Below are 24619 nucleotides of genomic sequence, written 5' to 3'. Positions count from 1 at the left end.
AACGGGAGCTCGAGCCTCAGAACCAGCACCACAAGCTCCTCCTCGCCAAGCCTCACAACGGCCAACGACCAATAAGAGGTGGCTCCGCCCCGGAAGTTCCGGAGAGTCCCGCCCCTCGCTCCTAGTACACCGGACCGAGCGCTCCGGCAACGCCGGAAGTGACCTGGTGCCCTACTTCCCGTGGCGGTTGCTCAGAAGGAGACTACCCGCTGAAGCTGTGGGTAGGACTGGCGGAAGTGACATTTTCAACGCGCGCCCGGAATCTTGCGGGGTCGGGAAGGGTCGCTGTGGCGGGCGACCGGGCCCACTGGGGCTCAGCTTGGTTTCCGCGGGCGTGTCGTCCTCGGCGCCGTCGCTGCAGGTAACAGCCCCCCTTTTAGCTTTCCTTCTCTTTGAGGTCGCCGTGGAGAGACGCCCCGGCTGCCCGGCCCCGGCTGGCTGCCCGGCCCGGGGCTGGCGGGCTGCCGAGAGCCGGAGGGAAGGCATCGGGCGCGGGCCCACGAGGGACGCTCCTCCGCGCGCGCGGCCGCCGCTCGGGCCTCTACCGGCCGCTCGGCCCCGCTCCAGCCCGGCGCCCGGCCCTGCGGCGCGCTCGTCGTGGGTCAGCCCTGCCCTCCGGAGACCGAGTCGGCCCCGTCCGAAGCCCCTCTGGACCGTAGGCAGTTCCACGCGGGCCTGTGGCTGCCCATTTCGCGTCCAGCAGGGGTGGTTATTATAATAAAGCGGTGTTTGAGACTTTGTACACCTCCAGTCAGACACTTGAGACTTACTGTACATAAACTAACCCAGGGAGAAGGAAAAAGAACGATGGATAAGTCGTATGGAAACACACGGTGTCTGGGTAGGGAAAAAATGAAGTGCAATCGCAGCACTTTAAAAGCTCTTCTATAATCTCAAGCTAACGTGGTTTTTCAAAAACGCAAGGCCATGCTGGGAAAAGTGCTCAGGCTTGAAAACCGAAGAATTAATTTGCCTCTTCAAAATATCTAATTTGTTTCTTCAGTTTCCAAAGGATGAAAGCACTGCAATTAGGCTAAGTATAGGCTAGCGCAGTCAGTAGGCAAGGTATGGTTTTATTTGTAGGTGAGGAGAGATGAGTGCTGCATAGTTAGTAAACATTACACAACCAACTTTGTTTTTTTTTTCCTGAAGACTTTTAGTTTGCAAAATGTGATCTGGAGCCACCAAACGTTCTGGATAAATCTCTAGTAATATTTTGAGCCTTAAATCCTTCCTACCTCCATTATCTTGGGAGACACCCCCCCTTACGCGGAATTTTCAGCCTCCAGTTTTCTCCTCTGAAATGGATCCATTTTTAGCAAAAGCAACCTGTTATTGCACTTAAATCCTTTATTCTTATTTGCCTATGTAATTACATTTCATAATACTGATAACGTGACCCTCTCTATGTCTGCTGTTTCATCTGCAGTCATAATAAGCCTCCATAGTCATATAGAGCTCATTGTTTGCATACTGCATGCTTTTTATGTCTTTGTGTTTATTTCATTTTACCTAACAGTGATTCATAAATTTTATTTACTTTGTTGTTCCTGTGTTAGATGGTTTCTGCTTTGAGAAAACAGTGTCCTCTTTTCCCAATGCTTTTTCCTGTATTCTCTATTTTTCCACAATATATACATATATATTCATTCATGATCATATATTATATGCCAGGCATGGTGGTAGGTATAGAGATCGCAAAAACATTTACAGTGGTTTCTGCTTTCATGGATCTCTACTTATGTAGTACTTAAGCCAAGTGCATACTCTCTTTATTTAGTTCATATTGAACTGTTTGATGCAGAGGACTGTGTACTCCTCATCTTTCTATCTGTAGCACTTCTGTATTACAGGATAATAATGTTAGAAAAGTAAAATTTATGTTTGATGTGTTTCAGAAGAAGGACCCTTCTTTTTTCCTTCCCTCCCTTCTTCTCCCTATTTGTCTACTTTTTTCAATGACAGGTGTGTAGGATAATCTTTTAGGGTACTTTAACCTATTCAGCAGGTATCACATGAATGTGCCTACTCTTTCATATTCTTGAAGTTAATATGGGTCTTTGGACATAATGATCGGAAAGTATGATATATATATATATATATATATATATGTTTTATATGAGACTACTGATAATAAATATTTAAATTGATATCTAATAATGACTAATATTTTCCTATGCTTACTATATAACTAGACACATTTTGATGTTAATACACTCAGTCATGTAATCTTTTGTTCATCCATTCCCTTTTCTCTGCACCCCTCAGCAAGTTATTGGTCTGTCTGACCTGAACTGATAAGGTCTCTTACAGGCTGAAGATGTATAGCCCTTTGTTTGGCTTATATGAAGTCCTGGATTGGATCTTCACCACTGGGGGATGGGATGCAAGGTCTTTTAGTAGTCACATATTTTTTATTAGCAAATAGTTTCAGATGCCAGCCAAGCTGGATGTGGTGGTGAAAATGGTAATCTCAGCACTGAGGAGACTGAAGCAGAGGATTTTGAGTTCAAAGCCATCTTAGGCTACATATGGAATTTGAGGCCAGGACCCTGTGTTATGTGGAAAAAAAAAAAAAAGAAAAAGAAGTTACATTAGATAGTTGCAATAATGTGTTTCTAAGAGATAAAATAATTTTTTTTCTTTTTTTGTCAGACATGGGCCTTGAACTCTGGGCCTGGGTTTCATGCATGCTAGACAAGCACTCTACCACTAAGGCTTTTTTCCAGCCCTTATATTTCAAAAAACATTTTGTTATGTTTATGTAATTGCTTCTGCATTCTTTCATTACAGTTGGAACTCAGTAAATGGTCACACTAAGGCATATTGATTCGAATTCAATGTTTTTTAAAATTTATGCCTAAGATATTGTGAAAGATATAAAATTTGAATAGAAGGTTTAAAAATCAGAACTTGGCCTAACAGTGCTATATTTAAAATATTTAAAAAGTGTTCTGCTTTACAGTTTATATTGGAATTTGTTCCCTTTAGCTGTTTTCCCCCAAAGTTTTATTTTTCTGGTTCTTTAGTGTGTGTGTGGGGGGGAAGAGTGTCATGGGGCTTTAACTTGGCCTGGGCGCTCTCCTTGAGCTCTTCAGCTCAAGGCTACTGCCCTACCCTTGGGCCTGAGTCTGGTCCTTGAGCTCTTCAGCTCTAGGCTTGACCCAAGCCCCACTTCCTATTTTCTAGAGGTTAATTGGAGTCTCAGGTGTGCCCAGGCTGGCTTTGAACATTGATTCTCAGATCTCAGCCTCAGCCTCCTGAGTAGCTAAGATTACAGGCATGAGCCACCATGGCCAGCTTCTATTTATTTTTCTGCTTCTTAAGACAGTCTTGCATCATCCTTCTATCTCAGTCCCCTGAGTACAGGGATCATAGGCATTTACCATCATACCTAGCTTCTCCAAGTGTATTTCCCCCCCCCCGCGCACCACCCTTAGTACTGGGGGTTTTGAACTCAAGGCCTTAGTGCTTACTAGACAAGAGGCTTCTTCCACTTGAGTTAAATCTCCAGCCCTTTTTGCTTTATTTTTCCACTTTTGGTCTCATGCTTCTTGCTGTGGCTACCCTGAACCACAGTCCTCTCAAACTGTGTATCTCATTAGGTAGGACAATAGATGTGCCCTACCATATCTGGTATGTTTTTCGAGATGAGGTCTTGCTGATTCTTTTTTTTTTTTTTTTTGCCAGTCCTGGGACTTGAACTCAGGGTCTGGGCACTGTTCTTGGACACTTTTTGCTCAGGTAGCACTCTGACACTTGAGCCAAACACAGTTCCACTTTTTCTGTGTATGTGGTACCGAGGAATCAAACCCAGGGCTTTCATGAATGCTAGCTGAGCACACTGCCACTAGTGCACGCTTTAGGCCTGTTTTTTTGTCTTTTTCTTTTATGCTAGTCTGGGGCTTGAACTTTGGGCCTGCATGCTATCCCTTAGTTTTTTTTTTTTTTTATTTGTATGTTTGTTTTGCCCAGTCCTGGGGCTTAAACTCAGGGCCTGAGCATTGTCCTTGGGCTTTACTCAAGGCTAGTACCCTACCACTTAAGCCACAGCACTACCTCTGGCTTTTCTGTGTATGTGGTACTGAGGAATTGAACCTGGGTCTTCATGCAGCTAGGCAAGCACTCTACCACTAGGCCAAAGTCCTGGTCCCATAACCCTTACTTTTGTGTTTAAGGCTAGTGCTCTAGCCACAACTCCACTTCTGGCTTGTGGACCATTGGATAAGATAATTTTGTTCACTTTCTTGCCTTGGTTGCTTTGAGCCTTGATCTTCAGATCTCAGTGTCATGAGTAGCTTAGCCACTGGTACTTGGCTCAGTGTTTTTTTTTTTTTCTTTTTTGTTGGAACTAGAGTTTGGACTCAGATCCTTATGTTTTCAGGCTCCACCTGTTCACCTCTCTGGCCAGATAAGGGCCTCTTCTATGGCCCTGAGGTTTGACTGTCCAGCCTCATCTTTGTCCATGTTCTACCACTTGAGTCATACACTATGCTTCTTCTAGTTGTTTTTTGAGGTACAGTATAGAGAACTATGCTGGTTAGGACAGCCTCAAACTACAATCCTAGATCTAAACTTTTGTCTCAGTTTTTTTTTTTTTTGCCCATCCTGGGCTTAAGCTCAGGGCCTCTGCACTGTCCTTGGATTTTTCTCAAGGCTAGAGTTCTACTACTTGAGCCTCAGCACCACTTCCGGCTGTTTCTAAAAATGTGGTACCAAGGAATTGAACCTGGGTCTTCGTGCATGCTAGGCAAGTACTGTACCACTAGGCCAAACTCCTGTCCCCTTGTCTCAGTTTTTAATGCTGATTTTTACACTTTAATTTTGAACCCTATCAGAGTATAAAACATGTAACAACAAGTAATTTTAGTTTTGGGTATGTTCACATTTGGGCATGTAATTAGAAGAAATGTGGAAAGAAGAGACATTATGAGGCTAAAATTAAAATATTTCAAAGTAGTTTAATTGGTTTCATTCAGATTTTTTTTTCTTGCCAGGAACTGGTGGCTCACACCTGTAATCCTAGCTGCTCAGGAGGCGAGGAATGAGGTTTAAAGCCAACCTGGGCAGAGAAGTCCATAAGACTCCTGTCTCCAATTCACCACTGGAATACCACAGTGGCACTGTGGCTCAAAGTGGTAGATGATAAGAAGCCCTGAGCAGAAGTGCTCAAGGATAGTGACCAGGCCCTGAGTTCAAGCCCCATGACCGCCAACATTTTTTTTGCCTAGAGCATATGAGGCAAGTACTCTATCACCTTTTGTTTTGCATTTTGTTTTATTTATTTATTTAATTTTTTTTTGTAGGTCATGGGGCCTGGGCACTGTCCCTGAGCTCTTCAGCTCAAGACTACACAGCCCTACCCCTGAGCTACAGTATTACTTCCCATTTTCTAGTGATTAATTGGAGATAAGAGTCTCAGGTTCTTTTGTGCCCACCCTGGCTTTGAACCATGATCCTTAGATCTTAGCCTCCTGAGTTGCTAGGATTACAGGTGTGAGCCACCATGCCTGCCTGGTTTTAATATCTGTCACTGTTATTATAAAGGTCATATACAGAGGAGTTATCATTTCACCTGCCAAGTTTGCCTGCAACTTGGAGTCCTCCTGCTTCCATATTCCAAGTAGCCAGGATTATAGGTATGAACTACTATGCCTGGAAGCTTCATTGGTTTTCTTGTGTTTTGTGTAACCAAAAAACAGTTGTAGCTGGGCTTGGTAGTTCATGCCTAGCTACTCAGGAGGCTGAGATCTGAGGATCAAGGTTCAAAGCCAGCTCAGGCACTAAAGGACCTGAGACTCTTATCTCCAATTAACCTCTAGAAAAACAGAAGTGGGGCTTGACTCAAGGGTAGGGTGGTAGCCTTGAGCTGAAGAGCTCAGGAACAACATCCAGGCCCAAGGGTATGGTAACGTTGAGCTGAAGAGCTCAGAGACAGCGCCCTGGCCGAGTTCAATCCCCTTGATCCACAAAAAACAAAACAAAAACAACAAAAAACAAAAAAAAATGGTAGTTATAAGACTCTACTGGTTACCTGTGCCTTTTTTATTACACTTTACATTTTCTTCCAAGCAGCATCCTTAGCATCCATATTTACTGATGTGTGAAGAGAACCCAGAGAACGGAAAGAGTTGCTGAGGAGAGTGTTCTGGGGATATGCTCTAAGAAAATACTGAGTACTGAAGAAAGTCAACACCATGGATCAGAACAACAGCCTGCCTCCTTATGCTCAGGGCTTGGCCTCACCCCAGGTAATAAAGTAGGAGGGAGCTTGGACACTTGTACTGTAAGGAGGTACATTTATCTGTTATTAAAAATGAATATATTTCTTTCAAGCTTCCTTTTTTTTTTTTGTCAGCCCAACAGTGTTTTACTTTGGGAATTTGTTTGGAAGCTAACATATATTTTGTCTATAATACAGTCTTTTGTGTGTGCTGGTCCTGGGGCTTGAACATAGGGATTGGATGCGGTCTCTGAGCTTTTGTGCTCAAAGCTAGCACTCTATCACTTGAGCCACAGCTGGGCTTCTGGCTTTTTAATAGTTAATTGGAGATAACTCTCACTGACTTTTCTGTTTGGGCTAGCTTTGAACAGTGATCCTCAGATCTCACCCTCATGAGTAGCTAGGATTACGGGTGTGAGCCACAGTTGCTTAGCCTCTTCTTTTCTTTCTTGCTATAACACTTCTTATTTTGATTGCCAAAGTGAGAAAGTGTCATGGTTCTTTGTTTTTTACATGAATTTGAGAGTCAAAGGAAACTTCGTACCCTCTATGTAGAAAATATCCACCGAACATTACACATGATAAAGAGATTTACAAAGCCACATTCTAATCCTCTGCATGTTCTATGGGCCTCATAGATTCTGTTGTTAAGGAAAGATTGGGTTAGGATATCATTTGATCTTGGCTTATCAGCTAGAGATCTGTAATTTTGGGCATGCCATTTCCATTTTTTAGGTATCAATTTCATGTCTTCCCTCTTCTATCTCTTTTCCTTTCTTCCTTTCCATTTTCCCCTTTCCATTTTTCCCTTCCCTTTCCTTCTCTTCTTGTGCTGGTCCTTGAACTGGGGGCCTTGTTGCTGTCTGTGAGCATTTTTGCTCCAGGCTAGCACTCTACCTTGAGCCACTGCTCTGTAGCTGTTTTGATAGTTAAATGGAGATAAGAGTTTCCTAGACTTGTCTGCCTGTACTGGTTTTGAATGGTAATCCTCAGATCTGAGCCTTCTGTGTAGCTAGAATTACAGGTGTTAGCCACTGCTGCCTATCTCAGTTTCCTATCTTTACATGGAAAGCCAACTCTGTTTCACTTCCCATAGTGCTGTTGTGGGACTTAGGTAAATTAGTAAATTTAACAATCCCCCAAAAGGTTTGAAGTGTTAGAGAAAAATAGATTGTTAGTATTTGACACGTTTTTCGGTTTTATACTTTTGTCAAAGCCAAGTGAGCAACTTTTTCAGTAGTGTTTTTTTTTTTTTTTTGCGCCAATCCTGGGGCTTGAACTCAGGGTCTGAGCACTGTCCTTGGGCTTTCTCAGGGCTAGTGCTCTATCCATGAGCCACAAAACCACTTCTGGCTTTTTCTCTGTATGTGGTACTGAGGAATTGAACCTGGATCTTTCTTTGTGTAGGCAAGCACTCTTACCCCTAGGCCATACTCCTGGCTCAGTAGTCTAATAGCAATAGTAATCATTCTTACGATTGTAACATTTCAGCATTTTCTAAATGCCTGCTATGTGGAATGCTTAGGTAGATGGATATCTTTAGGTGAGCATGTATTTGGTCATTCATGTTGAGATAGAAGATATACTCCTCATGTAGTAGAGTAATACTGTAAACAGGAATGTGAGTTGCTCTGGTTGTGTCCCTTCTAAATATATTTGGGCAATTAAGCAACTTTCTTGTGTGGCATTTGGATTCCAATTCTAGGCTCTCATCTATTGTATTCATTATTGAGGTAAAATATGTGTTTCAGAATAGCAAGTTTCCTTATACTTTATACATCTTACCTGTGGTATTACCAGGAAAAGCCCCAAAACACCCAATACCAATGGCCTAACCTATTGTTCCCCTTGCTTTCTTCTTCAGGGTGCCATGACTCCTGGAATACCCATCTTTAGTCCAATGATGCCTTATGGCACAGGTCTAACTCCACAGCCTATTCAGAACACCAATAGTTTGTCTATTTTGGAAGAGCAACAAAGACAACAGCAGCAGCAGCAGCAGCAACAGCAGCAGCAGGCAGTGGCAACTGCAGCAGCTGCAGTACAACAGTCAACTTCTCAGCAGGCGACACAGGGAGCCTCAGGGCAGACTCCGCAGTTGTTTCATTCTCAGACTCTGACCACCGCACCTTTGCCGGGCACCACTCCCCTGTATCCCTCTCCCATGACACCTATGACCCCTATCACACCTGCCACACCAGCCTCTGAGAGCTCTGGGATCGTACCACAACTGCAGTGAGTACTTACCATATGAATACCCTATGCTTGGTACCAGAGGAGGCCCTTAGAGCTGTGTTATACTCTTTATTTTCAGATAGGTAATTTGCTTAAAAGCATGACAGAATGGTAGTCCTGTGTCACAGGTGGCTTCATCTGTTGTTTTTTTTTTTTTTTCCCCCAGTCCTGGGGCTTGAACTCAGGGCCTGTGCACTGTCCTTGGGCACTTTTTGCTCAAGTGTTCTGTCACTTGAGCCACAGCTCCACTTTTAGCTTTTTCTGTGTATGTGGTACTGAGGAATTGAACCCAGGGCTTTGTGCATGCTAAGTGAGCACTCTACCATTAGGCTACACTTGTGGCTTGGCCTTCATCTGTCTTTCAAGAGGGAACAGGAGCTGTGAACCAATGCCCTCAGCAAGAGTCTCCTTTTATTTTCTATACTTGAGCTACTAAAATACAAGATGAATTTTATTATTGCTCTTGCTGGACATTTCCTTGTAGCTTGTTTGCTGAATCAGTCATGTGAATTTTAGGGTTAATTATAGTGTTGCTATTGGTTATAGTGGTTCTGGTTTTTCTTCATATTAACTTTTTTTCATGAGGGCTGTGTACAGATCTTTGAAGATCTATGTCCCTCCCACAAGGTGAGTATGGTATTTTCTAAGTGAGGTTTCTACCATAAATGAAGTACCCTGTATGTAACAGTGTTTTAGGTGCAGGGGAAAAACAATTCTCCTTTCGGAAAAATAGCCAAAAATTTCCTATTATCAATCAGTGAGAAGATTGTAAATCTGGGTTTATGATTATCTATCAAAGACCACTCTCTACCACAAAATTTTGAGCCATTAGGGTTTTTTTTTTTTTTTGCCAGTCCTGGGCTTGGGCTCAGGGTCTGAGCACTGTCCTTGGACTTTCTCAAGGCTAGAACTCTACCACCTGAGCCTCAGCACCACTTCCAGCTTTTTTTTTTTTTTTCCTATGTATGTGGTACAGAGGAATCGAACCTGGGTCTTCGTGCATGCTAGGCAAGCACTCTAACACTAGGCCAAACTCCCGGCCCCATAGCCATTAGGTTTTAAAAGTATGATAAAAATAGTTAGATGCCACATTGAGTTAGAACTTACTGTCTGTGTATGCTAATCTAGAATCAGAATCGATTAGGGTTGCACAGTTCCAGGTCTATGTGGCAGTTCAGTTACATTCAGTGGATGCTATCCATTTCAAGTTTACATGCTTTCAAAAACTAGGAAAATGTAGCATAAACATTTGAGTTAGCTTTGACTCAATTTTCATCAATATTTATGGTGTTGTTTTCCTCTTTCTCTCTCTCTCTCTTTCTTTCTCTCTTTCTCTTTTGGGGTATTGGGTATGGGGCTTGAACTCTGGGCTTGAGTGCTGTCCCTGAGCTTTGGTGCTTCAAGCCACATTTCTATTTCTAGCTTTTTGGTAGTTAATTGGAGGTAAGAGAATTTGATCCCCCAGATCTCAGCTTCCTAAGTAGCTAGGATTACAGGTATGAGTCACCAGCACCCAGTTTCATTATATCTTTTTTTTTTTTAATTGGTCCTGAGGCCTGAACTTGGCCTTGTTGCTGTCCCTGAGCTCAATTCTTCCCCCTTCTCCCCCCGCCCCCCAATCAAGGCTAGCACTCTACCACTTTGAGCCACAGTGCCACTTTTAGTTTCCTGGTGATTAATTCTCCATTAACCAGAGGCTCATGGATTTTCCTGCTTGGGCAGGCTTTGAACTATGATCCTCAGATCTCAGCACCTTGAGTAGCTAGGATTACAGGCATGACTCACTGGCACCTGGCTTCATTATATCATTTTCTTTCATAAATTATTTATGAAATGATTCAAGAATACATACATAAAAGCCTTCTTGACTTAGGTGGCTAATGATGATTCTGTGTATTCTGAATTACTGAAGCAAATCAAATGAGAAATCAGGTCTTTCCCATTGCCAAAGAAGAAATGGAATTCTCATCCTTCCAAAAATTAAGGGAGGTGTGAGAATGTTTTGCCTGTCTGTTTTCATTATAGATACTTTAATAATGAGCTGGCATTGGTGATATTTCAGATCTCCAAGAAATAGCCCAGCTGATTAGAAAAGGCTTAGGAGACAGAACCAATCTCCATCTCCTCTGCCTGGGTCTCACATGCATCCTAGAATTTTGTACTCTTTCCAGAAGCCTTATCGCCTTTGAATATATAAATGTTACTAATTACCACCTCCTAGTACATTGTGAATGCTAAGTAAGGAAATCTGGATTAGATGACATGTGTACACATGATAGCGTGATAGGAAGGGAGGGAGGGAAGTTGAGAGGGACAGGGAGGAGAGGAGGGAGAGAATGGGAAGAGAAAGGGGGGGAGGGAGGTACAGGTAGGAAGAGAGAACAAGAATTTAAACACTACTGGAAAGAATAATGCCTACTGAAAATATCAGATTCCTATATTATCATTTAAGCTTCATTGTGTAAAAGTAACTTGTTTTATTTTTAAATTTCTTGCAGAAATATTGTATCCACAGTAAATCTTGGTTGTAAACTTGATCTGAAGACCATTGCACTTCGTGCTCGAAATGCTGAATATAATCCTAAGGTCAGAGCCATTTTCATGTTTCTAAAACTATGAAGTAAAACAAAAATTGTCTAGTAGTCCCTAGATCAGAAATCTGTATTTTGCTTCAGTTCCTTGGCACCAGCCAAATGAATATCATTTCTTTTCATTTTTGTTGATTGTGGTGTTTGAATTTGGGGCCTGGTTGCTGTTCCTTAGCTCTTTTGCTCAAGGCTAGTGTTTTGCATTTTGAGCCACTGCACCATTTCCAGTTTGCTGGTGGTTCATTGGAGATAAGAGACTTTCCTGCCTAGGTTGGCTTTGAACTATGATCTTTAGATCTCAGTTACCTTAGTAGATAGGATTATAGGCGTGAGCCAGGGGCATCTGCTTCACATATATTTTGAACTACTATTGAGTATATGTGTGGTAAATACTTGAGTAGTCCTGTGGGAGCATTGGTGAGGGTGCATATGGATGAAGCAAGATTGACCATGAGTTAGTAGTTGTTAAAAGTTGAATAGTAAGTAAAGAAGATTTATTACAATATGTTTTTCTGCATTTATATAATTTTGTTTATTTCTCTTTTTTTTGAATATAAAACTATTTATTGACCACTGTTCACCATTATTTACAATAAAATAAACAATATACAGTTGGGTAATATTCTGATTACTACAAAGTTGTTTTTCCGGCTTTTGTGGAGCCAGTAACCCAATACTGAAAAAAATTGAGACTACATGTTAGGAATGAGTTAGGGTAAAGAAAAAGCATGCAGATCAACAATTATAAAATTTTGTCCACTCATTTAGGCCAGCAGGTCCTAAGTAGTCGAAATCTCTAACCAGTTGATTTCACATTTCCATGAGCAGAGTCTTAGATAGCTCATGATCTATGAGCTTTTAGTACACAGATTCTAATACTCTGTAAAGGAATGCTCATTACACAAACTTTTAATGAAAGGAAATCAAAATTTATCTTTGTTGTCTCATCTGGGTGAGGGAAGCTGTTGATAGACACTTTTCCTTTCAAGACATTTTGCAAACGTATTGCATTTGCTATCTATGGCAGAGGCAGGAGGACCTAAAGTTGAGGCTAGCCTGGCTATCTACTAAGTTCAAGGCCAGCCTCAGCTGCCTAGTGATCCTGTCTTAAACAACAACAAAATAAAAAACAAGGGCCAGGGTTGTAACACAGTGATACATCATTTGCCTACATACGCAAGGCTCTGGGTCTGATGCCCAACACCTCTAAACAAGCAAAATCTCCGAAACAAAAAACTACCCATGTAAGTATTTTGTTTACACACACACAAACACACAAAAAAATTCAGGATGGTCCTTCAACATAGCAGTTAAAGACAAGTTGTTCTGATTAAGTAATGGCCAGAAAAAGTTGCCTTATTAAAAAAAAAAATTCTGTTCCTGAATACAGAGGAAATATACCATGGTATTAAATATTCTTTTCTGATAAAGGAAGCAACTACAGAAATCCTTAATTATATTTGTTCAAAGTAACCAGTGCTGTTGAGGGAAAAAAAACCAAACTCAACAACTCCCAATACTACTTTCAAAACCAACATATCAAACTTGATTTTCATTAGAATGTAGTTTCACACCATTAATTCAAAAACCAAGACTCAGATTTATATATATCTATAAATATATATAAAAAACAATGCAAACAATTATTGAGCTTCATCTTGTGGACAAGAATGCCAAGTTAGTCTCTCTTCATAAAAAGCAATTACAATCTGAGGACACTTCATATTTGCCTCTTTTGCCAGCACCATCTGAATCTTTCCATTTCATGAGAAACATTAATTTTCCACTGCTGTCTGTGGCACCAATTATTCGTTCAGGATCTAGACCTCTAGCAAAGCCCCTTGGTTTGTCAGCAGTATCTCTTTTTTTCTTTGATTTGCTGTCATCAGATTCACTGTCTGATAAAGATTTTCTTTTTGTATCATCCTTTTCTTTACCAGCTTTTTGAGAATTAAGAAATGCTTCAATTAATTCTGGACAATCTAAATTTTCTTCAGGTTCCCAAGTATTATCAGCATCTGTAAATCCCTCCCACTTCAGGAAATATTCTACCTTCCCATTCACTACACTCCGGTCCAGTACTTTTTCCACAACAAATTCTTCAGACTCTGCTTCTTCAACTTTTTTATTCTTTCCGTTCTTTTTCTTTCCCATTTCTTTTGCATTGTAGTTTTGTTAGAGGCCTTTTTTTTTTTGCCAGTCCTGGGCTTGGCCCAGGGCCTGAGCATTGTCCATTGTCCCTGGATTTTCTCAAGGCTAGGGCTCTACCACTTGAGCCACAGCACCACTTCTGGCTTTTTGCTACATATGTGGTACTGAGGAATCAAACCCGGGTCTTCGTGCATGCTAGGCAAGCACTCTACCACTAGGCCAAACTACCTGCCCCCTAGAGGCCATTTTTAATTGTAGACTTGAGCTCAGATGCTCCCGGTTGCAATCATGCAGCAGCAGCATCTCTAATTTTGTTTATTTCTAAGATCCTCTTCTTATCAGGGAGAAAGTTACAAAGCTTTTGACATTGTAGAAAGTCATTAGGATAGCATCTAAAGTAGTCGAGTGGCTAATTTTATTGGTAGCTCATACCTGTAACTCTAGCCACTCAGGAGGTTGAGATCTGAGGATCACAGTCCAAAGCCAGCCTGGGCACCAAAGTCTGTGAGACTATTATCTGCAATTTACCATCAGAAAACTGGAAGTGGCTCTGTGGCTCAAGTGGTAGAGCACTAGCTTTGAGCAGAAATGCTCAAGGACAGCGTTCAAGTCCAGAGTTCAAGCCCCATGACCAACTCCCCCCCACACACAAAAAATTTTTTTTCCCAGCTGTGGATGAAAAAAGTAAGCAAGAACATGAGGCCTGGGATTCTAGCCCTAGTACTGGAACAACAATGGCCACTAAATAAATTTAAAAATATAAGAAAGTAAAGGGAAAAAAAGGTTTTATGTCACCTTTGTGTCTACACCAGTTGTTTTTGTTTGTTTTTTAATTTGAAAATGAATAGACATTTTTTTTTTTTGTTAGGTGAGACTTGAATTCTGGGCCTAGGCGTTGTCCCTGAGTTCTTCAGCAGCTCAAGGATACCACCCTACTTGAGCCACAGTGCTACTTCTGGTTTTCTGGTGATAAATTGGAGATAAGGGTCTCACAGACACAGACTTACTTTTTTTTTTCCTTTTTTTTTTCTGGCCAGTGGTAGGGCTTGAGCTCAGGGCCTGGGCACTATCCTTGGACTTTCTCAAGGCTAGGGCTCTACTACTTGAGCCGCAGCACCACTTCAGCTTTTTTTTTTTTTTTAAATGTATGTAGTACTGAGTAATTGAACCCGGGTCTTCATGCATGCTAAGCAAGCACTCTACACTAGGCCAAAATCCTGGCCTCTCACAGCCTTTTTAGTGCCCAGGCTGGCTTTGAACCTCAATCATCAGATCCCAGCTTCCTGTGTAGCTAGGATTACAGGCGTGAGCCACTGTGCCTGGTGAGTGGACATTCCTAAAGGACCAAATTAGACACATTTTGTCCGGATCTGTAGAAGAGACAGCTGGGTTCATGATCAGGTCATGCAGAAGCATCTCTATGAAAAGGTGAACATCCTGCACACATACATCGGATAATTAAACCTTTATACCAAGTAGCCAGCATTGTCTGTTGAATAGATAAGAGAAAATAAAGAGAAAAGGGAGAATGGAAAGAAAACCTTAGGACAAAATGCAGTCTTTTTCATTCTTTTGCTAAGTTACTGAAACTGGCTGCCAGCCTGAAGCCATCTAGGAAGGCTCTGTCCTCCGTCTAGATTGATAATCAGGATGGGTACACAATTCAGATATTTATGGATTATCTAAAAACCCTGGTTATTAAAACTTTGTAGTGTCTGCCTGATAAACTCAATAAACTCAATTTCTTCACCTGACTTTTTTTTTTTTTTTTTGTCGGGGGTGGGGGGTGTGGGGAGGTGGTGTTCCAGTTCTGGAGTTTAAACTCCAGACCTGGGCCCTGTCCCTGAGTATTTTTGCTCAAGGATAGTGCTCTACCACGTGAGCCACAGATCCATTTCCACCTTTTTGGTGTTTCAGTTGGAGACAGTTTCCGAGAAATTTCTGCCCAGACTGGCATTAAACCTTGATGCTTAGGTCTCAGCCTTCTGAGTAGCTAGGATTGGAAGCCTGATCCACTGGTGCTTGGCTATTTCTTTTTCTTATCTTACCTGATTTGGACTTAAACCTAGGCCTTGCTAAGGCTAGCAGTGTTCAATTGAGCTACACCCCAGCCATTATTTCCCTTTTGGTCCAGTCTCACGTTCTAGTTTGAGAATTCCTAGCTGGGATAGAAATATTTGTACAACCCATTGAAATCTATATTCTTGCTTAATTTTCAATTACCACCTCAGGATCTTTTCTTTCCTTCCTTCCTTCCTTCCTTCCTTCCTTCCTTCCTTCCTTCCTTCCTTCCTTCCTTCCTTCTTTTCTTTTTTTCTGTTGGTCATGGGGAGTTTTTCTTTTTGAGGCCTGATGTCATTATGTAGCCTAAGTTTGCCTTGAACCTGTGATTGTACAGGTGTGCACTCTCATGGATTGAACATTTCAGAATTAGTAATTATGTTACCTGAGGTTTTTATTTTGAATATTTGGAAAAGCTTGATAACCTTTAATGATGGAAGTAACAACCTAAAAGGATTAATATTTAGGAGAAGTGAGAGCTAGGTATAGTAAGTAGTACATGTCTATAATTCCAAGACTCAAGAGGCAGAGATAGGATAAGGAGTTTGAGGCCAGGCTGAGCTGTGTTGATAGAGCTTGTCAGAAAAAAGAGGAGGGGGCAAGGATAGGGAAGAGGCAATAGATAATATGTTTGAAGTAGTTGTGGATCCTGATCCTTGATTCAAAGGTTCTGGAAATTTTATTTCTAGACCTGAGGCCTTTTGGTGAGACTAGTTGATCTTGGGAAGGAGTATATATGCCTGTATCCCGATGTTTAAAAATAACTTTGATAACTATATGTGCTAGGTTCTTCATATTAATATGTCTTCTCATCACTACTTCTCTAAAAGAATGACTTGACTAATGATTTTCTGTTACAACTTTAGCGGTTTGCTGCGGTAATCATGAGAATAAGAGAACCACGGACTACAGCGCTGATTTTTAGTTCAGGAAAAATGGTGTGCACGGGAGCTAAGAGGTAATATAAGGAATTCATTCTCCTGGTCTGTGTGTTATGAAGGTGACAACCATGTTTCTAGGTTATTAGGCTAGCACTTTTTTCCTTTCTTGTTTTTTTTTTTTGGCCAGCCCTAGGGCTTAAACTCAAGGGCCTAAGCACTGTTCTTGGCCTTTCTCAGCTCTACCACTTGAGCCACAGCACCACTTTTGGCTTTTTCTAGGATGTAGTACCGAGGAATTGAACCCAGGTCTTCATGCATGCGAGGCAAGCACTTTACCACGAGGCTAAACTCCTGGCTGAGGCTTGCACTCTTTATGTGTGATTGTTAAAATGGTTGATGCGAATCATTGATAGCATACACTTCACCTTCCTAAAATCAAGAATCAGTTTTGGATTTACATTACAATGCTTACAATCTGTACAGTCTCTACAAGTTTTTTGTTGTTCTTGTTGTTGTTGTTGCCACCAGTTCTTGGGCTTGAACTCAGGGCCTGGGCACTATCCTTGCACTTTCTGTTTTTATTTTTTTGCTCAAGGCCAGTATCCTACCACTTGAGCCACAGTGCCATTTCTGGCTTTTTCTGTGTATGTGGTACTGAGGAATCCAACCCAGGACTTCATGTATGCAGGCAAGCACTCTACCACTAGTCCACTTTCCTGGCCCTTACAGTTAAGTTTTATATGCTACACTTAGTATAATATCAAAGCTATGTAAATAGGGTATGGGAATGTGACCTTGTTGGCTCTGGCAGTGTAGCAGTAGCATGTATGGTGGCCACAATAGCAGTTGCCCCTCATTGAAACTAATTTCAGTTGTGGTTACCAGTTATATATGTTTTAAGATGTATGTTTGACAAGAGCTGCCATTGCTTGTGTTCCACCTCTGCTCAGCTTTTTTTGTTTTACTTTTTTTATTTTTGTTGATCCTGAGACTTGAACTCTGAGCCTGAGCATTGTTCCTGAACTCTTCAGCTCAAGGCTAGTGCTCTACCACTTGAGCCACAGTGCCACTTTTTGTTTGATGGTTAATTAGAGATAAGAGTCTCATGGACTTTCATGCCTATGTTGGCTTTGAACCTGATCCTCAGATCTCAGTCTCCTGAGTAGCTAGGATTATATGCATGAGATACCAGTGCCTGATGAACTAAAACTTGAAAAGATGATTAAAATATGCTTAGATTATCAATACATAGAGGGCTGTGGATATTTATGCTTATTCTGAACTTTAAAATTTACCTTTCTTGGGCTGCGAATATGGGCTGCTTAGTGTTAGAACGCTTGACTAGCATGCATATAGCGCTTGGTTTGATTCCTTAGTGCCACATAAACAGAAAAATCCAGAAGTGGTGCTGTAATTTAAGTGTTAGAGCATTAGCTTTGAGCACAGAGAAGCATAGGGACAGTGCCCAGGCTCTGAGTTCAAGCCCTAGGATTGCGCCCCCCCCCCCCCCAAAAAAAAAGAGAAGTTTCTTGTTATTATTTTTCTTTGGATAGAACATCAGAAACTTCATTTATTGACCAGATGCTTCTAATTCTTCCCAAGACAGACCTTTTCTTTTCCTTTAATTTTGTTTTGGTGCCAGTCCTGGGGCTGGTGCCTGGTCCTGGGCATTGTCCTTGAGCCTCTTTTTGCTCAAGGGTATCACTCTACCACTTGATACATAGCTCCACTTCTACTTTTTCGAGTTAAATTGGAGAGTCACAGATTTTCTTGCCTGGGCTGGCTTTGAACCATGATCATCAGATCTCAGTTACTTGAGTAGGATCATGGGATGATCTATCGGTGCCCTTGTACATTTTTTTCTTTTTTCCTTTTTTTTTTAGAAGAAAAGTTTATCAATCTCACTACATAAAAATAAGAGGTTTGATTACTTTAGCTAATACCCCTTGTTCTTTCCCTCAATTTCTTAGTATATAGAGTTCTAGATGTATTTGATACTGTTCCTGGGGCTTGAACTCAGGGACAGGGTGCTGTCTGTGCACTTTTTATGTTCAAGGTTAGTGCTCTATCACTTTGAGCACAGTTCCGTTTCCAGCTTTTTGATAGTTAACTGGAGATGTGTCTCATAGACTTTTCTGCCCAGGCTGGCTTTGAACTATGATCCTCAGATCTTAGTCTTCTGAGTATCTAGGATTATGGGCACGAGCCATTGGTGTCTGGCAGCATATTTGTTTATATTGATATAAATAGCAAATGTACTTACAAACATTTAATATTTTTCTATCATTGAAAATTTTATGGCAAGAAAATATAATTCTAGTGACTATCATAATAGTTTATCCAACTGCTAAAGCTGTTCATTCTTTTTTTTTTTGTCAGCATTTAGCTTTTATTAGCATACATTAATTCAAGGGCACTTTTGTTGTGACAGTTTTGTCATGCATCCCAATTAAAAATGTTTCTGATTAGTTTCACCCCTCTGTCACTTTCCCTTCTTTGCCTTAGTTTTTTACTATATACATATAAATGACTATAACCATATTCATCCTCATTCAGCTTGTTGGACTTCCCATTCCTGCTAATACCCACAACCCTTCCTTCCCATCTTCTGCCTCAGCAGAGCTGAGATGCCCCCCCCTTTTTTTTTTTGCAATTTTTAACCGTCTTGTCCTATATCATCTGCAGATTGAATTTTTTTTTTTTGTCATTTCTGGTGCTGGAACACAGGGCCTGGGCACTATCCTTGAGCTTTTCTCAAGGCTAGTGCTCTACCACCTGATCCACAGCACCATTTCCAGCTTTTTCTGTATATGTGGTACCAAGGAACTGAACTCAGGGTTTTGTGCATGCTAGGCAAGCATTCTACCACTAGGCCACTATAACTACCCTGCAGGTTGTTATTTTATCATTGTTTATCAAGGAAAGTAAAAAACAGAGAAATTCCTTTTCCAAAGGAAAAAGAAAACAGCAGGAGGGAGGGAAAGTAGTAGGAACACGAGGAAAGTAATAACAATGTTTGCCAAGAAATGTACTCACTACCTTATGTATGTAACTGTCCATCACTTTGACAATAACATTGTAAAAAAAAAAAGAAAATACAGTATATCTCGGTGCATATTTTTGGCATTTATGATTTATTGTGCTTAAGAACTTTTTTTGGCATTATCACTTGCATTTTACTACTCTGCATTGCTAAGTCATGGTTTTATCCAATGATGAAATCATAGAATGATGGGATAGAATTTGAATAGGATGGAGTTTTGAGTATATCTTGTCTTTCTTATCCGCATTCTTCTGTGAAGAGAAGGCTCAGTTTTCATCTCAACAGAAATTTGCAGGCAAAAGTAACTGATGAGGGCATTGGTACTACATGTTGCATCCCCAAAGATATGATGTCAAAATTGATCATTTTGGTAGACCCATAGTTTTCCACTGAGGATGCAGAAAACACTTGTTAATACGTATTGCTGATTTTTCCTCTTGGAACAGGAGTGACCAGTTTGTATCCCATGAGTTGATTTAGACTTTGAGTCATTCTTCTAAATGATTGACTCAGCTAACTTCAGGATAAATTTTTTTTCCTTCCCTTTCTCTAGTGAAGAACAGTCCAGACTAGCAGCAAGAAAATATGCCAGGGTTGTACAGAAGTTGGGTTTTCCAGCCAAGTTCTTAGACTTCAAGATTCAGAACATGGTGGGAAGTTGTGATGTGAAATTCCCCATAAGACTGGAGGGCCTTGTGCTCACCCACCAGCAGTTCAGTAGGTGAGTCTGAAATGTGCTGGGATTCTTTTTGGCAGCAATTTATATATTTACATACTGTTCAGAATAAAACACAGACAAGAGATTCAGAGGATATAATCATAATGTGTATAATGTGTATGTAATCACAGGATATAGTTAATGATTATATTTCTTCCAGGATTTCTTCTTTCCTTTTTTTTTTTTCTTCCCTAGTCTTGGGCACTGTCCTTGCATACTTTTTGTTCAAGGTTGTCTCTCTGCCACTTGGGCCACAGTACCACTTCTGGCTTTTCTATGTATGTGGTACCAAGGAATCAACCCAGGGCTTTGTGCATGCTAGGTGAGCACTCTGCCACTAGGCCACACTTCCAGAACTTCTTCCAGGATTTCTTCCTGCTGTTCTAAGGAACAGCATCTTCCTCATATCGTCACTTCCCATTTCCCTTAATGACTCCCTGGGATACCCTTAACTAGAAAAAATTGTATTTTACTTTATTTTGTTGCTGAGTGCATTTTAAATACATGAATTGAGTGTACAACCTCTTGTATAAAGGGAGGCATGAGAATCTGGATAAAGAACAGATAGAACACATTCACACGCTTTTTCCATCTTTACTCTGTCTTTGTCTTTCATTCTTTTTTTCTATGTATGTGTATGTTTATGTATGTACGTACATATGTATGTATGTATATACAAGTATATACACACACACACACACACACACACACACACACACACACACACACTCTCTCCAGATGTCACATAGCACAGGCTCATTGAAATAAAACTAGGTGAGAGGAGGATACATAACCAATAGTTAGATATCCTGCTGATGGCAAGTTTATGAAAATGATCCCTTCTAGGTGCTATTGAAGCACTGTACTTTACCTATGAGTGGGTGGCTTCTGTAGTACTTCTCTTGCACAGGGCTTCATTATATCTGGAAGCATGGGAAACTTTATGATTTCTAAACTCTTTTTGCCATTTTCCTAGCTATGAGCCAGAGTTATTTCCTGGATTAATCTACAGAATGATCAAACCCAGAATTGTTCTCCTTATTTTTGTTTCAGGAAAAGTTGTATTAACAGGTAAGTTACAAGGGGAATTACAGGCATAGAATTTTCTGTGGCAGGGAGGAAGGGGAATTTTGTGTTGGTGTATTTGGTATATTTGTCTTTTCTTTCTTTCTTTTTTTTATTCAATTCTGTGGCCTGGATGCTGTCCCTGACCTTCTTTTGCCCAAGGCTAGCACTCTACCACTTGAGCCAGGGCTGGCTATGAACAGTGTTCCTCAGATCTCAGTCTCTTGAGTTGCTAGGATTATAGGCATGAGCATGAGCTATGGGCACCATTTTTTTTTTTTTTCTTTTGGCCAGTTCTGGGCCTTGAAATCAGGGCCTGGGTACTGTCCATGGGCTTTTTTTTTTCTCTCAAGGCTAACACTCTACTACTTGAGCCACACGGCTACTTCTGGCTTTTTCTCTAGTATTATGGTACTGTGGAATCGAACCCAGGGCTTTGTGCATGCTAGGCAAACATTCTACAACTAGGCCACACACACCCCCTTTTTTTCTAAAAAATATTCTTTTTACTCTAGCTCTAGTAAGAATAAGACCCTCTGGAGTCTGGTCTCAGACTTTAATCATACCTGATGGTTGGTGTGGGGGGCAGGGTATGGCAACACTGATAGAATAATAGATGATGTGTTCAGTTGGAATTAATCCTCTGGAGTTGGGTTTCATCAGTGTACCATTATGAGGCAGCAAAGTGTAGTTTAGCTTAGGATGCCAACTGGAAGAAATGAGGTTTTGCCCCAATGTTACTCATTTATGTCCTGGTGCAGGACAAAATGTGAGCTATACTTGCTGGATTATGAATTTGTACAGAATGGAGTTTGGGGAAGATCTGTGGACTAGGGGGCCAAAGTTAATGGGTACATTTTTTTTTTTTTTTTTGCCACTTGTGGGGCTTGAACTCAGGGCCTGAACACTGTCCTTGGACTTTTCTCAAGGCTAGAGCTCTACCCTTGAACTACAGCACCACTTGCAGCTTTTTTCTGTGGTACCAAGGAATCAAAACCAGGTCTTTATTTGTGCATGCTAGGCAAGCACTCTACCACTAGGCCAAACTTGTGGCCCAGTACATTGTTTTTTTAATTAAAAAAAAAAAAAAGTCAGGGGCCTGGAGTTATACTCCATCTCTTAAAAAAAACAAAACAAAGCTGGTCTGGAGTTACTTCTTGAAGCTTTAAGATGGTGATAATACATGCCATTTCACATTTATCTCTATTCTGTATTTGTAGGTGCTAAGGTCAGAGCAGAAATTTATGAAGCATTTGAAAACATTTACCCCATCCTAAAGGGATTCAGGAAGACCACGTAGTAGCTGCCCACTTACTCCTGCCTTCTTCACCTACTTGTTTTTTAAACAAATCATTTTTGGTACCTCTAATGGTGCAGTTGTGAGAAGATGGACACCCAGTTACAGGTTGTGGCACCAGGCGATGCTCTTCAGTGTCCCACTGCAAGTTGCTGGGAAGGTGACTTTTTCTGCACTGAGATCACCCTGCAGCATTACTGTGACTTGCTTGTACTATGCTGCTATTTGGGCAGCGTTGCCCACTTATTTATATTTTAAACACTGCTGTTGACAAGTTGGTTGGTTAAAGGGACAGACTTAAAGTGTTCAAGACACCTGTACAATTGAAGTTTTTAATTTTTCCCCATAAACCACAGTTTTTATATTTCTACCAGAAAAGAATCTTTTTTAAAAGTGTTGTTTTTCTAATTTGTAACTCTTAGGGGTTATTTTTGTGCCAGACACATTCCTCCTTTCCAGTATTGCAGGACAGAATAGCTGTATTAATGAAAGCAAATGGCTGTACATATGTTTCTTTCTTCACAGTACTCTGTATGAGAAAAAAAAACGCAGTTTACAAAAGTGTTAGATTGTTCTTATATCTTTTAAGTCATGTGAGCATAAACTGTTAAAAATTGTATTTTAGATATAATGTCTGAAATCATTTTGATGTTTGTCATTTGTTTGGGTCAACATTTCATTGTGTATTTACCATGAAAATGGACATACCACCTGAAAACATACTGATCACCAATACAACTACCCTACTTGGAGTAAGTACCCCTTGCTTCCTAGGCACTTCAGTGCACAGTTTGTCCCTGTTTTAGAGGTGAAGCACTTAGGCTGCCACCAGACTTGCCATGTTTTATAGCTATGCTACAAGTGAAAAAATAGTCTGAGTCTTTTGTGTAAAAGCTGATGTTGTGTCTACAGACTGCGTCCTCTGGTGTAACATTTTGGTGAAGGCTATTTTTCCCACGCAAAATCCAGTAGGCATTTACAAGTTCTTAGGTTTTATTCTTTAGGTGCTTTTTGTCCGTTTAATTATAAAAATAGGTTATTTCACTAGGAAGTTACAATCAGAAGGAAGTGGTCTTTGCCTACTTCCCAGAGTAGTGTGTGTCGTCTAAACTTGGTGAGGAAGAGCTTTTGGTCTTGTTTTGTGGAAAAATACCAAAGTATATGTTCAGTTTTGTGGCTTGTTTTTTTCAGTCTGTGTCTCAGTTGTATCTATCTCCAAGATCGGGAATATAGCATTCTCTGAGGGGCCTTAATTGAGCCACTCAGTAATGGCCATGTGCATTTTCTCCTGTGCTCTCTACAGAGAGCATTCTTTTGTGCATTTTAGGTGACTACAGGTATTTCCTGAGTGATCTTTTTTTTTTTTGCCAGTCCTGGGCTTGAGCTCAGGGCCTAAGCACTGTCCTTGGACTTTCTCAAGGCTAGAGCTCTACCCCTTGAGCCTCAGCACCACTTCTGGCTTTTTTTCTATGTATGTGGTACCAAGGAATTGAACCCGGGTCTTCGTGCATGCTAGGCAGGCACTCTACCACTAGGCCAAACTCCCGGCCCCTGAGTGATCTTTTAGAAGAGGAATAATAATGGTTTATTAAAGACCGTTTTCAATTTCTAAGTTTGGATAGAATTTGTATGAGGCTATGTCCAGTTTAAAGGGGAAGTGTACAAGGTACTTTTTCTCATTTCTTAGTTACTAAGGCAGTGATGTATAGCATATTTGAAAGACATTCCAACATCATCTGCTTCTCTTCAAGGAAAAGTTTTTCTGTGTAAGTAGGTATTCTGTATATTCCTCAGAAAAGTTTATTTTTTCACACAATGCTTTTAAATTTTATAAAGTAATGTTTTATTATAATTCATTAGTGGAATATTTAACATTTCTTAATCATCTGTTTACTGAATTCTTGAGTTCTAGTCATGTAATTGCTTGCAAATAGTTTCACATTTTCTTTCCAATGTTTTTCTTTGAGAAATAAAAGTGGAAGTGGGACATCTCATTAACTCTTCTGTCAGGGTTAGCCTAACATCACAACCCTGTTTCAGCATCGTAGGGGTAAAGACACTTGTGCCTGGACTCACTATTTCTATTTTCTATTTCAGTGGCTGGGACTTTTAGCCCAGGCTAGCCTCAAACTAGTAGACTTCCTGCCTTAGCCTTCTGAGTGCTGAGATATACCAAATTTTCAAAATGTTTTCTCGGAACTAAAAGCAAGGTCCCAGATGACCAGTTCTGAGGGAGGGCTTCTTCATTAAGATCTCCTTCACCAATAATCAGCCATTTTTCCTCTGATCTGGCCATCTCTGGCATTGCTCCTCTGCCTATTGGGTATCCTATTTATCTTATTTACTCACCTAACAAG

The 24619-nt window shown here is 40.8% G+C and overlaps 1 protein-coding gene and 1 pseudogene across 3 annotated transcripts; one reads left to right on the top strand and one right to left on the bottom strand.

The window, feature by feature from the left end:
- Positions 1–234: 234 nt before the first annotated feature.
- On the top strand, positions 235–22905 carry Tbp (TATA-box binding protein). Of its 3 annotated transcripts, none has more exons than XM_090337793.1 (8): positions 235–361; positions 6076–6251; positions 8088–8458; positions 10957–11044; positions 16125–16216; positions 19736–19903; positions 20877–20971; positions 22186–22905. In XM_090337793.1, the coding sequence occupies exons 2-8, from the start codon at positions 6198–6200 to the stop codon at positions 22263–22265; spliced, it is 948 nt and encodes a 315-aa protein (XP_090193919.1). In that variant the 5' UTR covers positions 235–361; positions 6076–6197; the 3' UTR covers positions 22266–22905. The 3 variants fall into 3 exon arrangements, with proteins under 3 accessions (XP_090193919.1, XP_090193920.1, XP_090193921.1); XM_090337794.1 differs by lacking the exon at positions 235–361 and adding an exon at positions 626–841; XM_090337795.1 differs by lacking the exon at positions 235–361 and adding an exon at positions 5118–5241.
- LOC150059409 (chromobox protein homolog 3 pseudogene) lies at positions 12690–13200 on the bottom strand (annotated as a pseudogene).
- Positions 22906–24619: the final 1714 nt, after the last annotated feature.

The sequence above is a fragment of the Megascapheus bottae genome, chromosome 8 (genome assembly GCF_031878675.1).
Source record: "Megascapheus bottae isolate mThoBot1 chromosome 8, mThoBot2.hap1, whole genome shotgun sequence".
NCBI classification, from domain to species: Eukaryota; Metazoa; Chordata; class Mammalia; order Rodentia; family Geomyidae; genus Megascapheus; species Megascapheus bottae.
Note: the sequence above shows the minus strand (reverse complement) of the source record. Positions and strands in the feature narration are given on the sequence as shown.